The sequence below is a fragment of the Scyliorhinus torazame genome, chromosome 3, assembly GCF_047496885.1.
Source record: "Scyliorhinus torazame isolate Kashiwa2021f chromosome 3, sScyTor2.1, whole genome shotgun sequence".
In the NCBI taxonomy this organism is placed as follows: Eukaryota; Metazoa; Chordata; class Chondrichthyes; order Carcharhiniformes; family Scyliorhinidae; genus Scyliorhinus; species Scyliorhinus torazame.
In genome coordinates, this window is record NC_092709.1 from 338408938 (window position 1) to 338426084 (window position 17147).

A 17147-nucleotide genomic window follows, 5' to 3' on the forward strand; every position below is an offset into this window, starting at 1 on the left:
ACTAGGGGGCATAGGTTTAAGGTGCGAGGGGCAAGGTTTAGAGTAGATGTACGAGGCATGTTTTTTACACAGAGGGTAGTGGGTGCCTGGAACTCGCTGCCGGAGGAGGTGGTGGAAGCAGGGACGATAGTAACATTTAAGGGGAGACTTGACAAATACATGAATAGGATGGGAGTAGAGGGATAAGGACCTTGGAAGTGTAGAAGGTTTTAGTTTAGACGGGCAGCATGGTCGGCACAGGCTTGGAGGGCCGAAGGGCCTGTTCCTGTGCTGTTCTTTTCTTTGTTCTTTGTAGTCCATGGGCAGGAATCTTCATTTGGGAGACTAAGTGTTGACAACGGGACTGAACCGTATGCAGTTCGTGTTCGCCTTGGGGGCGCTATTCGGTAAGCGAGTCAGGACATGCAAATCGACCAGCACTCTGCTGGAGTGAATTGAGAGCAATTCCTGGCCCAGTAGACGTTCTAACTGTTGGGGCCGGAGTTAAACCTAAAGAGCCAGACCAGCTGGAGCTATTTTTAAGTGCTTTACTTACCACACATTCACTGCATCCATCACGATCGCTCAGAGAAGACCTACCCCCTGAGGTGAGGAGACCGAGGTGGACCCACAGCTCCATCCCACTGAGGAGCGGAGGGATATTCAGGGTGTGCCGCAGACTCAAACCTGCCCTCCAGGACACCATCTGGGAGGTGGTGGCAGAGGTATTCAGTGCTGCCAGCCTCACCAGGAGGAGACAGCTGGTGATCTGAGATGAGTGTCACTCGTGAGGCCTCTGCCCTGAAAGGAGGGCAGAGAACCAGGGAGGGCTCCAAAGGCTACAGGGCAGGTGTCTCCTAGTTGGGGTGAGCTCTGCCAATCACCCGCTTCTTCTACACTGGAGCGGTTCTTCTGCAGAGTGTCAACACCTGGTGGTCTCCTGATTGATCTTGGCCACGCTCATCCCCTTGATGAACTAGGGTGTCCAGAAGGGCGGCCTGGATGGACTCTCAGATGACCAGAGCACTTCTAAGCAATCAAAGGACACAGGCAGCACTCAGCATGGTGAGCATCCAGGGGCCTGGAAGTAGCACCAAAGGGGTGCGTTTGAAAGACAGACTGAAGCAATGGCAGTCTGAGCCAGGCCACCTCAATCGCAAAGTGGACACCCTGAGTCCACGGACCCGTCACCAACCCGCCACCCGCTACTGCCCCCGGCTTGGGCAGCCTTACCCCCCAGCAAGCCCAAGAGTTTTTGTTGGTTTTCAGTGCTGTTTAAACCTCCTGCTCTGTCTCCACAGCCATGGCGCCCAGTCCCAGTGCGTAAATACTTGTAGTAATTCAGATCCCTGAGACCTCCGCCTGAGAGGAGCAGAGCATCGCTGAAGGATGGAGCATGAAGTGTCCATGCTGCTAATCACATTTTAAATACAAGCAAATGCCAGTTTTGCATGCCCCTGCAGGCGCAGTGCACAAACTTTGCTTTTGCCATCCGAAGCGGTGCCAGGCATGAACATTCATTCCTGCCGGTCGCCCGATTCTCCACCCAATCGCAATTCGTGTTTTGGGCATCGCGAGACGGCGAATCCATCCCCAAACATGCAAGCTAATCAATAATGACTCCATTCAGGAACCCTGGAGGAATGTCATTACTTAGAGAGTGCATTGAGGTGAATAGTGCAGATGCATTCAATGGAACACTAAAGGAGCAGGTGAGGGAGAAAAGCAACGAAGGATATGCGACTGGAGTTTGATGAAAAAGGATGGGAGGCGGCTGGTGTGGAGGATTAACATCATCATGTACTTGTTTCGTTGAATGGCCTGTTTCTGTGGTGCAAATACTTTGTGTAACAATGATGATCCTGAATCATGTTCTTTAATTATGTGCAACAAATTTCTTTGAAAAAGAAATTAGTTTCGCTATATAAATAAAAGGAAAATATTCTGGCTGCTGGAGATCTGAAGGAAGAACATGAAGTGCTAGGAAAACTCAGCGAGCCTGGCAGTATCTGTGGAGAGAGAGAAACAGAGTTAATGTGTCGGGTCCAATGTGATTCTTCTTCAGAAATGAATTCTCTCTTTGGGACGCCTGGGTTACGTGTCCTTTTCATAAAACTATTCATTTTCAAATTAAATTATAGATAAAGATTTTAAGCTCTGGTTTCATCCTAAAAGTCAGTGCAGTTGATGTATTTTTTCTTTGTGCTTTCTAACATTGAACAACCGCAAACTACAATGTAAAAGCAAAGCTAAGTTGGAAATCACATTGCTCATGCTGCGTGCTCAAATGTTTAGCACCGGGCTAAATCACTGGCTTTGAAAGCAGACCGAGGCAGGCCAGCAGCACGGTTCAATTCCCGTATCAGCCTCCCCGAACAGGCGCCGGAATGTGGCGACTAGGGGCTTTTCACAGTAACTTCATTTGAAGCCTACTTGTGACAATAAGTGATTTTCATTTCATTTCATGTGCTGCAACCATGTTTCAGGAAGCATGCATTCAAAGATGTCACCAATTGGGTGTACCACTAAATATAATGTTTTCAACCTCACAGAACAATCTGTCTCTGGGCTTTTCAGAATGCGAGGCTTTTTATTATGTCCCAGTTTGACGCAAGTCCAAATATGAAGCTGAAGGGTAGGAAAATACCAGCTGCTCTACAGGGGAGGGGGGGGGGGGGGTGGGGGGGCTGGCACTGGTGTAGTGGCATTGTCACTGGTCTAGTAATCCAAAGATTAATCCAAGGCAACCTCCTACAGCAGATGGCAAAATTTGTATTCAATAAAAAAATTGGAATTAAAAACCTAATGGTTTGTCATTTTGTCGTAAAATTCCACAGAAGGAAATCTGCCATCCTTACCTGGTCTGGCCTAGATGTGGCTCCAGATCCACAACAATATGGTCAACTCTCAAATTCCCTCTGAAATGGAGACAGTTAGGAACGAGTAATAAATAATGGCCCAGCCCAGCCAGCGATGGGTTCAAGTGAAGATTGAAAATCTTGATCACATGTCATATTAACAAGAGCTTGATCATGGCTTTATCCCCCCCCCCGCCCCCCCCCCCCCCCCCCCACCCACCCAATATGCTCCCTCTCCTGGGGCAGCACGGTAGCACAAGTGGATAGCACTGTGGTTTCACAGCGCCAGGGTCCCAGATTTGATTCCCTGCTGGGTCACTGCCTGTGTGGAGTCTGCACATTCTCCCCGTGTCTGCGTCGGTTTCCTCCAGGTGCTCCGGTTTCCTCCCACAGTCCAAAGATGTGCAGGTTAGGTGGATTGGCCATGATAAATTGCCCGCAGTGACCAAAAGGTTTAGGATGAGTTATTGGGTTCCTGGGATAGGGTGTAAGTGAGGGCTTAAATGGGTCGGTGCAGACTCGAAGGGCCGAATGGCCTCCTTCTATGTAAAATTCTGCACTGTATGTGCTATGTTCTATGTTCCTTCTGCCCTTACCTCCACCCCATCCCACCCCCACACAACATCAGAGCAATGATTGACCAAATCCCCAATGAGCCCTAACTGTCGTCCCGTGCCAAAATGTATCAATTATGTCTTGGTAACACAAAGCCCAGGACTGCCACTTTGTTTGACGATGGGTGTCAGGCTGGAACCGTTGCTCTACATCTATTCATTAATAACTTAGATGTGGCTATTGGTAGAATTATTCATCAATTTGTCGGTGACACAAAAACATTGATGGAAGTGAATATCTGAGAGGCCAATTTAGATGCAAGGGGGAAAGGAGCACATATCACAGAAACATCAAATCATAGGAAGTGTATGTCACAGAAAGAGGTCATTCAGGCCATCCTCTCTGTACTGGCCAGTAAAGTGTGATCCAGCTTCATCCCACTTTCTAGCTCTTGTTCCGTAACCCTGTAGGTTAAAGCACTGCCAGTGAAAATTCAATTGTTTTTAAACTGTGATAAGCGGTTCTGCCCCTACCATCCTTTCAGGCAGTGAACTCCAGGCTCCTCACCACCCTCTGGGTGAAAAAAAATGATCTTCAACTCTCCTCTAATCCAATCATTTTAAATCCATGTTCTCCAATTATTGGCTACTTTGCGGAGGAAAATGGGTCCTTCCCGTCCATTCTGTCTAGGCCCCCCATAATTTTAAACACCTGTTATAACTCTCCTCAACTTCCACTTTATAGAAACATTTCCTTCAATGTCCTTCAGTGTGAACAAGTGAAGGATTGTGCATTTTGGTTTGGGAAACTCAAGGCATATTCCATGCTCAGTTGTCAGCTGAACACTGATGGAGCAGGAGAGTGACCTGGAGGCCAAATCTGATAAATAATTGAAGGTCCACAAGCAGAATGTGAAAGCCATATTGAAAGTGTGTTTTATGGTTTATTGCTGGAACAATATGACATAAAACTAAGGACACTTAGGCTGTACTACAGCACATGGAGTACTGTAGCCAACTGTGGTCCCTACATTTTATGGGGATTAGCAAGGTACCAGAAGAGGCTTAGAAAAAGCAAAGCAGCCCACTTGATTGGCCCCATTCCTTCAAGTACCTTAAACATTCACTCCCTCCACCATGACGCACAGTGGCATCAGTATGTAACATTTACAAGGTGCATTGTGGCAACCTGCCAAGGCTCTTTCAATGGCACCTCCCAAATCAATGCCTCTGCCACCTAAAAGGACAAGGACTGCAGGCGCCTGGGAACACCACCACCAGCAAGGTCCTCTCCAAGCCACACACCACTCTGACTGGGAACTATATCACCGTTCCTTCATTGTCGCTGAGTCAAAATCCTGGAACACCCCCCCTAACAGCTCTGTATGTGCACCTACACCACATAGAAATATAGAAAATAGAAGCAGAAAAAGACCATTCGGCCCTTCAAGCATGCTCCACCATTCATTATGATCATGACTGATCATCAGGTCCAATACCTTGACCCGCCTTCCCCCCCCATATGCCTTGATTCCTTTAGTCCCAAGAGCTATATCTAAACATGGACTGCAGCGGTTCGAGATGATGACTCACCACCACCTTCTCAAGGGCAATTAGGGATGTTCAATAAGTGCTGGCCTTGTCAGCAAAATCCACATGCTTTAAACTAATAAACAAAAAGATATCTGAAATAATAGCCAATCATATTATTTCAATTCCCAGGGTAGGCTGCAGGAGTTCGAACTATTTTCATCACTAAAAACACCTATGATTGAAGATTTTAAAATGACCAATTTGGTAGATTCTCATCAGTTGAAATGAAATGGTAAAACAAGAGGGCACACCTGCAGAAGCATTAGGAAAGGATTGGTTAGATGTCAGGAAGTATTTTTAAAGAGACTCATCATCCGCTTGAACAAATTATCAAAGCCAGTGGTGGAATCCGATTCCCCGCAGTCCTTGTAAAAGGAGCCGGATGAGCTCCCAAATGAGGGAAAACATTCCCGGTTATAAAGGATCAGTTGTGGAATAGCTGATTAAAAGAGGTAGATTGTGTGATTGCAATAGGAGGTCAGAGACCTACTGGACCTAGGGTAGCAAGAGGTCATTGATGTACTTGTATCTGTATATGAGTTGGTTTGATGTTCATTCCCTCTTCATATGCTTGTACGTAAAGAGGTAATCATAGAATTTACAGTGCAGAAGGAGGCCATTCAGCCCATCAAGTCTGGACTGTGGGAGGAAACCAGAGCACCCAGAGGAAACCCACGCACACACAGGGAGAATGTGCAGACTCCGCACAGATAATTAAGAATGACCTAATAGCTGGACTAAAGATTGTGTCAAAGTTGACCAATGGAGATGGGTGGGGAAATGGGGTAGGGGGCAGGGAGGCGGTGGTGTAATGCTGCGGCAGAGAGGACTAGCCTTCTCACAAACATGTCATCAACTGAGATCAGAATTTCTGCAGCTGTGTCATATTGGACTCGAAACATTAACTCTGTGTGAAAATGAAATGAAATGAAAATCGCTTATTGTCACAAGTAGGCTTCAAATGAAGTCACTGTGAAAAGCCCCTAGTTGCCACATTCCGGCACTTGTTCAGGGAGGCTGGTACGGGAATTGAACCGTGCTGCTGGCCTGCCTTGGTCTGCTTTCAAAGCCAGCGATTTAGCCCAGTGTGCTAAACCAGTGTGTCTCTCTCTCTCTCTCCACAGATGCTGCCAGACCTGCGGAGTTTTTCCAGCAGTTTCTGTTTTTATTTTGTTGAATATTCTGCCACCTTGTCGCTTACGTGCCACAAAAAAATTCTAACAATCAAGCGCTTTTGCCACTGCAAACATGGAGGGATAATCGCACAAAATCTAACTCCGGTCCAGGTAGGTCTAGGACAGGTGAACAAAAGTTTTGCCAAAGAGGTAGGTTGAGAGGTGCCTTAAAAGAGCAGAAAGAGGTAGAGGGGAGAAGAGGTGCATGGAGGGAATTTGGGATTTTGGGGCCTTTAGAAAGCATGGCGGGAATTTTCCAGCCTCCCGCGGCATGGGTTTCCCTGCGCCAGGGGTCAGCTATCCATTGAACTCTCTGTTCCCATCAGCAGGTCCGAAAGATCCTGCTGGTGTGAAGAGCTGGAAGATTCATAGCTGGGAATGACAGTGTAAATGAAATAGGGGATGCGCAAGAGACCAGAATTGGGGGAGTGCATAGATTTAAGATGGTTGCAGGGCAGGAGGAGGTTACAGAAATAGTTTGGGGGCGAGGCCATGGATGGGGTTTGAAAACAATGCAGAATCATGCCCGAACCTTGAACAACCTGCTCCATTCTTTTTCCTTGAACTCCTTCCTCTGTAAAAGGTTTGTGATGCCTTTCTGAAGAGTTTTGGAATAGGTTCATCCCAGTTCTAAATAAAAATGAATAATCTTTATTGTCACAAGTCGGCTTATATTAACAGTGCAATGAAGTCACTGTTAAAATCCCCTAGATGTCACATTCCGGCGCCTGGTTCTGATACACTGAGGGAGAATTCAGAATGTCCAAATTACCTAACAGCACGTCTTTCGGGACTTGTGGGAGGAAGCCGGAGCACCCGGAGGAAACCCACGCAGACACGGGGAGAATGTGCAGACACCGCACAGACAGTGACCCAAGCCGGGAATCGAGCCTGGATCCCTGGCGTTGTGAAGCAACAGCGCTAACCACTGTGCTACCGTGCCGCTCATCAGCTAACACCTCAGCCCTGATTTCTCTGCCTCATTTTTACCATGCTCTATCAACTCATCAAACCTGAGGAACCAGGACCCTGCGTAACGATGATCATGGTGGTGAACTGAGCTTGGAGAATTGAATGCAGATTTTGCACAGCCACTCGCATTCAGGAGCAAAACTTGCTTCCAACTGTTGAAGGGTAGTTGCATCCACCTTGGAAACTCCAGGCTGTTTGCTAATTATCACACTGCCACAAGGAGACTTGAGACGATGTGTAAACATTTATGAAATATTTATTCAACTTCAGACATGAAATATTGCAGTTACAAATAATCACATCCACTGTTTGATGGAATTAATCAACCAGAACTAGAGTGTGAAAATACTGCAGATGTGTAAAGAAGTGTACAAAATCATTTTACCACATACATCACGCATACAACACTGACTGAGTCAATCCATCTCTATGACCTGACAACTAAATATTGTTGAATATGCATACATTATTTTCTTTTCATTTCCACACATTTTATATTAGAGCTGTCAAGTCCCTTGTTTCATCCTTCTGGGATTAAGAGGTTAGAAATAATTTGCATTTAATGTACAATTTTCTTTTTAAACGACAAACAATTTGTTTTAATCAAGGTTTAGCATATTAATGCTGGACAATAAAATGCTTTATCATCAACTTTAAATATCAAACACTCACAGGTCAGGTACATTACAGATTAGATATGAAATAAGGCTCACTCTATATTCTCCCATGTACACCAGGCTAAGATCCAGAATGGGTTAGACACAGGTTACATTTCTAGCTGGCATTCACCGATCAGGTTTAGCACAGTGGTGTAAGACTCTCTTTAAGGGTGGGCTGCCAGGCATCTTACAATGAAAGGGGGCTTTGATAATACACACTGCAAAACTATTCATGTGTGCACTCAGGAACACACCCATGTGGTCTCTTCCATCCTTTGACCGGATCGTCCTTGCTTTTACAGTACCCCAACTAGACCCTTTAGAAAATCTTGAGTAGAAGAAGGTTTGAGCTGTGGGCTCTGATCCACTATTAACTGGATTGGGTCAACGTGCTGGTCCAAACATTGAAAACAGTTCCGTCTGTGAGCAACTGTAATTTACAATCTCGTCTCTTCATTTGATTTTCTTCACGTCAAACTGGATTCCTAACTATGGGGATGGACAACTCGACCTGCTCGAATTCTCAACCTTCCTGTGAGGGGACGTTATTTTTTTAAATATCCTTTTCTCTTCTCTATTTTTCTGAGCCAACTGCACATCACTTTTACAGCAATAAAATGTCCCAACATGTGTCAAGCGTGCAAGTATTAAATGGAATTTGATTTCAAGTCACATGAGGAGATAGTGATGAGGTGACCAACCAAAACCTATGTCAAACGTGTAAGATTAAAGATGCATCTTAACAGGAGGAAAGAAAGGTTGAGAGAGGAGAGGTGGGCATTCGTGAAGCTAGGGGCTACATTATTGAAGGCACGCTGCCAATGTTGGAGCAGTTGCAATGTGGGAAGGCCAGAATTGAAAGAGTCAGACATTTTGGAGGCTAGCAGGTTATAGAGGTAGGGAGGTGATGGGGGGAATTGAATCATAGAACCATATAATAGTTACACCACAGAAGGACATTTTTCAGCCTGTTGTGTCAGTGCTTGCTCTGTGGAAGAGCCACTCACTGAGTGTCACTCCCCACCCTTCTTCAGATAGCCGGCACATTTTTCCGTTACTTTCTTTTTAAATTCAGAGTGCCCAATTCATTTTTTCCTATTAAGAGCAATTTAGCGTGGCCAATCCACCTAGCTTGCACATTTTTGGGTTGCATGGGCGAAACCCACGAAAGCACGGGGAGAATGTGCAAACTCCACACGGACAGTGACCCAGAACCGGGATCGAACCTGGGACCTCAGTGCCATGAGGCCGCAGTGCTAACCTACTGCGCCACCATGCTGCCCTACATTTTTCCTTTTCATGCAATGATCCAATTCCTTTTCGAAATCCACCAGGTGGCGCACTCTAAATCCTAACCACTCACTGCATTAAAGTAAATGTTTTCCTCGTGTAGTCGTTGCTTCTTTTGCTAATTTCTTTATGTCTGTGTCTTTTGCTTCTTGATTCTTTCACCAATGAGAAGTTTCAAACAGGTTAGAGAGCTTTAACATGACAAGCGGCCTCTGGGCACATTGGTGAACATCTGTATTAATTTGAGTTTCTCTTTGTAGGAAGTTGTCCCATTATTGGCAGGTATCGTTCCACTGAAATTTACAACTAATTGGAGCAAAAGCTCAAAATATTTGTGCCACAATACATTCCACACTCAACAACTGGCACCAGTAATGTAGGAATGTGGGAAAGTATTCTCATTAAGTTGGCAGAGTTGAACAACAACAGTTTGAGCTTTTAAGTCTTTTCCTTCCCTTTTAGAGCCTCAGTATGCTTTAGAAGTAAAAACAGAAAATACTGGATGAAATCAGCAGATCTGACAGTATCTGTGGAGAGAGAAGGGAGCTAACATTTCAAATCTGGATGACTCTTTGTCACAGCTGGAGAAAACTGGAATAGGGTCAGATTTCTACTGTTATGAGGGGGACAGGGAGCGGTGGGGCTGGATAGAGGGTGATAGGTGGAGTTGACAAAGATGTAATAATCTTTATTAGTGTCACAAGTAGGCTTACATGAACGTTGCAATGCAATGTAAAAATCCCCCAGTCACCACACTCCGGCGCCTATTAGGGTACACAGAGGGAGATTTCAAAATGTCAAATTCACCTAACAAGCACATCTTTCAGGACTTGTGGGAGGAAACCGGAGCACACTGAAGGAAATCCAAGCAGACACGGGGAGAACGTGCAGACAGTGACCCAAGCCGGGTCCCTGGCGCTGTGAAACAACTGTGCTAACCACTGTGCTACCATGCTCCCCTAGTTGTGGACAGAAAGACAAAGGTAATGTAAATGGTGGTGACCAAGGCTAAGAGGGTTGCAGAGAGTGGCACGTAAAGAGATAAAAAATGTGTTAATGGCAGAACAAATGTGAATAATGTGTCAAAGGGCAACTAGCAACAGACCCAAGTGGAGTGGGAGGAGGGGTAACAATGGTGAGGGAAAAACAGATCAATGGAAGAAATGAACATAAATTGATAGAAATAAAAATGGGGTGAAGGTGGAGGAGAGAGTTCACAGTCTGAAGTTCTGGAACTCGATGTTGAGTCCGGAAGTCTGTACTGTGCCCAATCGGAGATATACTGTTCCTCCAGCTTGTGCTGGACTTCACTGGAACATTGAGGGGAGGAGATTAGAGTAGACAGGATAAAATTGTTTCACTTGGTGGAGAATTCTAAAACCAGTGCGACATAGATTGAAGATAAGAGCAGACGGTGTAGAGAGGACATGGGGAAGAACTCTTTTATGCAGAGAGTAGTGGGTGTCTGGAATTTGCTGCCCGTGTTGGTGGTGGAGGCAGAGACCCTGAACTCTTTTAAAAAGTACCTGGATCTGCTTACGTGCTCTGAGCCACAAGGCTATGGACCAGGTGTAGGAAGGTGGAATTAGAAAGGGCACCTGGGTATCATTGGGCTGGCATGGATAATATGACCCGATTGGCCTCCTTCTGCACTGTAACTTTTCTATGATTGCAGCAGGCCAAGGATGGACATGTGGACGTGAGAACAGGAAGGTAGTTGAAATGGCAGCGACAGGTCTGGGTCCTGCTTCATAATGGGCCAAAGGTATTCTGCAAAGCAGTCACCCAATTTGCATTTAGTCTCTCCAATGTAGAGTAGACCACATTGGGAGCAGCAAATGCAATAGACCAGATTGAAGGAGGTGCACGTGAAGTGCTGCCTCACTTGAAAGAGAATTTAGGCCCTTGGATGGTGAGTAGGGAGGAGGTAAAGGTGCACCTTCTGCAATTTCATGGGATGGTGCTGTGGTAAGAAGGTGAGGTGTTGGGGTGATGGAAGAGTGGACTAGGGCATCCAGAAGGGAACAGTCGCTGTGAAATGCTGACAGGGGGAGTAAGGGGAAGATGTGTTTGGTGATGGGCATCTTTGTCAATCTTCACCTATCGCTGGCCCTCTATCCAGCCCCACTGCTTCACGCACCCCTCCCCTCCCCCTCCCCCCCCCACAACAGTGCAAATCTGACCCTATTTCCAGTTCTCTCTAGCTTTGACAGTCATCCAGATTAAAAACATTAGCTCCCTTCTCTCGATGCTGTCAGACCTGTTGCCATTGTCCAATTTTTTTCTGTTTTCATTTCAGATTCCAGCAGTAATTTTGCTTTTATACTTGAGAGAACTTTGGGACATTCTGAAATTGTGAAAGGAGCTATTTGAATGCAAATCTTTCTTTAAAGGACAATTGGGTGATAACTATGTGACATTACAGTCTGCCATTTCTGTCACGAGGATTCTGGGGGCAGGTGGGGGGAGTTCAAACAAAACCCAGAATTATGAAATAAATCCCTCCTCCCTCTTCCATCCTTGTTTGTAAATATTGCAACAAAAAGACATTTTGACCAACTTTGTCCCATTTTCAGTGAAAACACATGAAATGAGAATATTGCAATGTAATACCAGTGAACAACAAATTGGTAAGCTAACATCGGAAAAGGAGTAGGCCTCTCAATCCCCTCTTCTGTTGGGTCTGGGAGTAAGGACACTGCCATGTCAGAGCAGAAGGAGCTTCATTCCTAGTTGGACCTGACTGGAAGCCTTTAATAGCAGAATGGTAACTGGTTGCCTGCCATGTGTAGCAACATGGAATCAGAGATGTTACAGAAAGAAGAAGACAATTTGGTCCATCAACACAAATACACATTAACAGATGAATTAGGAGCAGGAGTAGATCATTCTGTCCATCGAACCTGCTGCACCATTTAATAAGACCATGTTTGTGTTTCAAATTGCACATTCCCCATTTACCCCTGATAACCTTTGCTCCCTTGCTAACATGAGTCTGTCTACTTGCGCCTGAGAAATATTTCATAACTGTCACCTCCACCGATTCCTGAGGCAGAGAGTTCCAAAGACACACTACCCTCTGAGAGAAACACGTTCTCCTTATTTCTATCCTATATGGGCAGCCCTTCATTTTAAAACAGTGCCCCCCTCGCTCAGGGCTCACCCACAAGACAAGAGGATACATCCTTTCTATGTGCACCTTGTCAAGGCCATTCAGGATCATATACCTCGATCAAGTCACCATCATTCTTCTATCCTCTAGTGGAAATAAGCCCATTTGTGCAGACTCTTTTCGAGTCAATCCAACTCTTTCACTCTTTCCCTACATCCCAGCAATCTTTATCTGTTTCAAATACTTATCCAATCCTCTTTTGCCGTTTACTATCTGTATTTACCACACTATTGACAGCACACTCCCAAATCCTAAGCAGCCCTTTGTGTTAAAAAAAATTTTCTTGCTGTCACCTCTTTTGTTCATCATATTTTAATCTGCACTCTCTAGCTTTTGACAATGGCCTCAACCAGGCCTGGCATCAAGGTGCTAATCACTCAAAACCAGCTCCCGCTGGGTGGGACATGTCATTCTAATGCCTGACACCAGGCACCTGAAGCCAGTGCTCTGCTTGGAATTCAATCTCAGCAGGACGTTCCGAGGGGGACTTTCGGGAAGTATCCAAAGCATGGGGCAGCATGGTAGCATAGTGGTTAGCACAATTGCTTCACAGCTCCAGGGTCCCAGGTTCGATTCCCGGCATGGGTCACTGTCTGTGCGGAGTCTGCACGTTCTCCCCGTGTCTGCGTAGGTTTCCTCTGAGTGCTCCGGTTTCCTCCCACAGTCCAAAGATGTGCAGGTTAGGTGGATTGGCCATGATAAATTGTCCTTAGTGTCCAAAAAAGGTGAGGTGGGGTTACTGGGTTACAGGGATAGGGTGGAGGCATGGGTTTAAGAAGGGTGATCTTTCCAAGAGCTGGTGCAGACTCGATGGGCCTAATGGCCTCCTTCTGCACTGTAAATTCTATGATTCTATGATGATATCCATGAAGGGGCCAAATTATTGGGAAACCCTTGCACCAAAATGGAGAAGGTTCATTTTGGAAGGCACCAAACTCATTGAGCGACTTTGTCAGGGAGCACGTCAAGCATCAGAGGAATCGAAGGCGCCTTCAATCAGCCCATCACCCAATCCTTCATGCCCCATCTGCCCCACATCTGACAGATGTGCAGGCTTATCAACCATGGCAGAGAAGCCACGGGACTAGCCCGGGAGCAAGTTATCCTCGATTCCATGGGACTGCCGAAGAGGGAGGTGGATTAGTGACCCTCCAGCCACTGGATTTAGCTCCTCTTCATTTACTCCATCTAAAACACTCATGATTTAAGAAAAAAATAAACATATCTTTTTCAATGTGCTTAGAATGTCCACTCTGCAGCCACGCAAGTCCATTTCAATTCCCTTCAAAGTGAAGGAGCTTCGCTATTTCCTTTGTTGGAGTAAGGAGAGATCTGAAAGAGAGGGTCAAAGTCGTGGAGGTTTAAAATGACGAAAACCGTTTGCCTCGGCCAGCGATGAAGAATGGACACAGAGACTTCATTCTGCCATGCCATTTTGTTCGGGCTATCGCATTCCCAAATTCGGTTCACCACAGGACCAGAACCACGAGATTTGTTCATATGCTGGGTGGGGCTGGATGATGATGAGGAGTTTCAGCATTGAGGACACTCACCAAAGTTTAGTGAAGATCCTGGACTTGCTCCTGTCGGATTGGGGGATGGGTTCAGAGTGAATTGTGAAAGTGTCGGCTCCGTGTTTGGATACAAAAGGCACACAGTTGCGCTCAATCCGCTCGAAGCAGATGCCAATGTCGTACATGTCAACGCCAATTCTTCCCAAAAGGTGCTCTCGGGTATTTTTCACTCGAGCTCTATTGGCCACCCGACTGTGCTTCCCACCCAATGGCGTTTCTTACCCTTTGGGATTGTGAAGACTCCTCCAAACAATCAGCGCGGCTCTTTGAAGTTAAGATACGAAGGAAAAAACATACTTTTGTTTTAGATCTCCCAAAACTCGAGGAGGAAGAGGAGGGGGCTGCCGAGTAAACATATCACCAGCTGTGAGACATGGGCTCCCAGAGGAAGTTTGCTTGGATGGTCAAATTCCTGTACATTTGGGGGACCTCAATACCTGCCCAGCAAGCAGATTTGCAGTTGGCTAGTTGGGTGCGTGTTTGTTCTGTACCATTGTAAATAGACAAAATAACAGTGCAGCTTTTAAATTTGCAGAAGGAATGACTTGTTTGAGGGGGGGGGAGGATTGACGGAGCCACGCTGAGCAGTCCAGACCCCTCTGTGCACAATCCCATGCAATTGTTAAGAGTTTTCTGCGCGCTCCCAGGGGATTGGGTCGTTATTTTCCGGCGCTGTCGCGTTTTTCCTGTCCTGCCAGAAGTGCTGCACGTCAGGCGGGATGCATTGGGCCACGTCCCGGCAAATGATCACGTCTTCCCGGCCAGAGATGGTGGGCAGAGTGCGGGGATGCGGCGCGCTGCTGTTGCCCATCGCCAGCGCCGATTCAGCTTTCTCGCCCAAAGTGGGGGCGGCCGCCCCCTGTCCATCCGCACGTCCCCTCCTCGCCTTCCGGCAGCGGGCCAACGGCCAGAGCCTCCTCAAACCCTCCTTGAAGTCTTCGGAGAGGGCCAGGAACACCAGGGGGTTGACCGTGCAGTTGGCGAACAGGACAACCTGAGCCAGGACCAGCAGGGCGACGGGGGGCATGGGGCTGCCCACCTTCCTGTGCCTCGCCCACATCCACGCCACCCAGTCCGGGAGCCTCATGGCGGCAAAGGCGGCACTCAGCCCCCCCAGCATCATGGTGACCCTCCTAATTTCGTACCTGCGGTTCGGGGTTCCGTTCCTCTTGGGCTTGCTGAGCAGGAGGGCTTTGATGTAGCAAGTCATGGCAAAGACCATGGGGATCCCATAAGCGGCCAACGGATAGGCTATGCCGAATGCTTTCATGAAATTCGAGGCGTAAGGGGGGATCTCCAAGACGCAGGAGGTTCCCCTGCCACTGCTCTTGATGTTGGAGAAGAGGCAGTGAGGGATGGGCAGGAGCAGGGCGACGGACCAGATGGAGCATGCCAATGTCAACACGCATTGGCACTTGCAGTGGATGGATTTTTGAGGGCTGCTGGCATGTTGGTAACGGGCGTGTCCCACCGCCGCCAGAGTGAAGCTTTTGGCCGACAGGCACGCGTGGAGGAAGTAATCCGAGGACTTGCACAGTAGCCAGCCGAAGGACCAGGTCGGCTTGGAGTAGGTGACGGCGCGGAGAGGGAGACAGAGGAGGAGGAGAAGGAGGTCGGCGCAGCTCCAGATGAGAAGCAAGCCGTTAACCATGGTGCTCCTGCCCCGCCTGAAGTCCTGCATCAGTACCGCGACCACCATGGCGTTGCCCGCCAAGCCCACCAGGCAGATGACTCCTAGGACGAGGGGCAGGGCGACCTTCAGCTCCTCTTCCTCCAGCACCTGGAAACCGCCGGCGTATTCCAACAAGTCGGCTGAGCTGTTCATGGTGCTAAATCCCAGCGAGCGGAGCTGTCCACTGAGCTGTGGTGCTGAAACCGGATCCCAGGTAGCGGAGCTGTTCTCAGAGAGATAGTGCTGCAACTAAATCCCAGCGAGCGGAGCTGTTCACAGAGCTGTGGTACTGAACATGGAAAGTCAAAGCTTGCAGCAGAGGGGAGGAGGGAGGAAAGGAATTGGGGGGAGGGTTGACTGGGAGGGAAATAGGGAGGGAGAAGGGTGAGAACAAAAGACTGGAGTCGCTTTAAAAAAAAAAATTCGGCAAGACAAGTACGTCAGTAGAAACGTTTCTCCCTGCTGCCTGGAAGAAGGATATCTAACTCATTCCACAGCCCGTCCTCGGACCCTGACGCTTGGAATCCTTGGAGGATTTAACACATTGCGCACCAGATCGTCAAACGTTACAAATTATAACTCTGGTTATTCCAAAACGCATGCACAAAACACACACAAATTCAGACTTCTTGCCGGGGCACATTTTTCACCCTAATTAACCTCATTTACATTTTCAAGCAAACTCATTGATAACTATGTAGCTACTTATAACCCTTAATTATTATGTAGAGCAGCTATACTCATAGACAAAAGAACACGAAAGAAGATTAGAAGTTTTATTTACAATGTTTACTCAGTGAGCTGTGCTGGAATGTGCTGCCTGGGAGGGCGGTGGAAGCAGATTCAATAGTAACTTTCAAAAGGCAATTGGACATATTCATGCAAGGGGAAAATTGCAGGGTGTCGAAGAGCAGATAAGTACACTAATTGCATACCTCTTTCAAACAGCTAGCAAGACGCGCCGGCTGAATGGCCTCTTTTTTGTCTTTGTAAGATTCTATAATTCTATGAAAGTGGCTTCCAGTGAGACAGAGGAAAGCATGTGTATTGATATAGAGTTTTTTTTTAACTTTACAAAGTTCCAACGTCCTTTTCAACCAATGAATCACTTTTGAAATGTGCTGGATCCTGTAGTTTCGGAAATAGCAGCGGCCAATTTGCACATAGCAAGGACCCACAGACAGCATCATGATAATCGCTGAATAATCTGTTTCAGTGACACTGTGTGGGAGATAAATATTTGTTAAGACACAGGGAGACCTCCCTTGTTGATCTGCAAAGTAGCCTCGTGGGATCTTTTGCATGCATCCGGAAAACAGATAGGGCTCAGTTTAACAGCTCATCTGAACAAAGAACAAAGAAATATACAGCACAGGAACAGGCCCTTCGGCCATCCAAGCCCGTGCCGACCATGCTGCCTGACTAAACTACAATCTTCTACACTTCCTGGGTCCGTATCCCTCTATTCCCACCCTATTCATGTATTTGTCAAGATGCCCTTAAATGTCACTATCATCCCTGCTTCCACCACTTCCTCCGGTAGCGAGTTCCAGGCACCCACTACCCTCTGTGTAAAAAGCGTGCCTCGTACATCTACTCTAAACCTTGCCCCTCTCACCTTAAACCTATGCCCCCTAGTAATTGACCCC

General features: G+C 47.0%; 1 protein-coding gene across 1 annotated transcript; it reads right to left on the reverse strand.

The window, feature by feature from the left end:
- Nucleotides 1-11262: 11262 nt before the first annotated feature.
- Nucleotides 11263-16024, reverse strand: LOC140409306 (G-protein coupled receptor 151-like). The gene has a single exon (XM_072497699.1). It carries the CDS (start codon nt 15649-15651, stop codon nt 14449-14451), a length of 1203 nt encoding a protein of 400 aa, XP_072353800.1. The 5' UTR covers nt 15652-16024; the 3' UTR covers nt 11263-14448.
- Between the last annotated feature and the right edge of the window lie 1123 nt (nt 16025-17147).

What these genes read in the sequence shown, in the direction of transcription:
- LOC140409306 (XM_072497699.1), bottom strand. Translation starts at nt 15,651, where the DNA reads ATGAACAGCTCAGCCGACTTGTTGGAATACGCCGGCGGTTTCCAGGTG.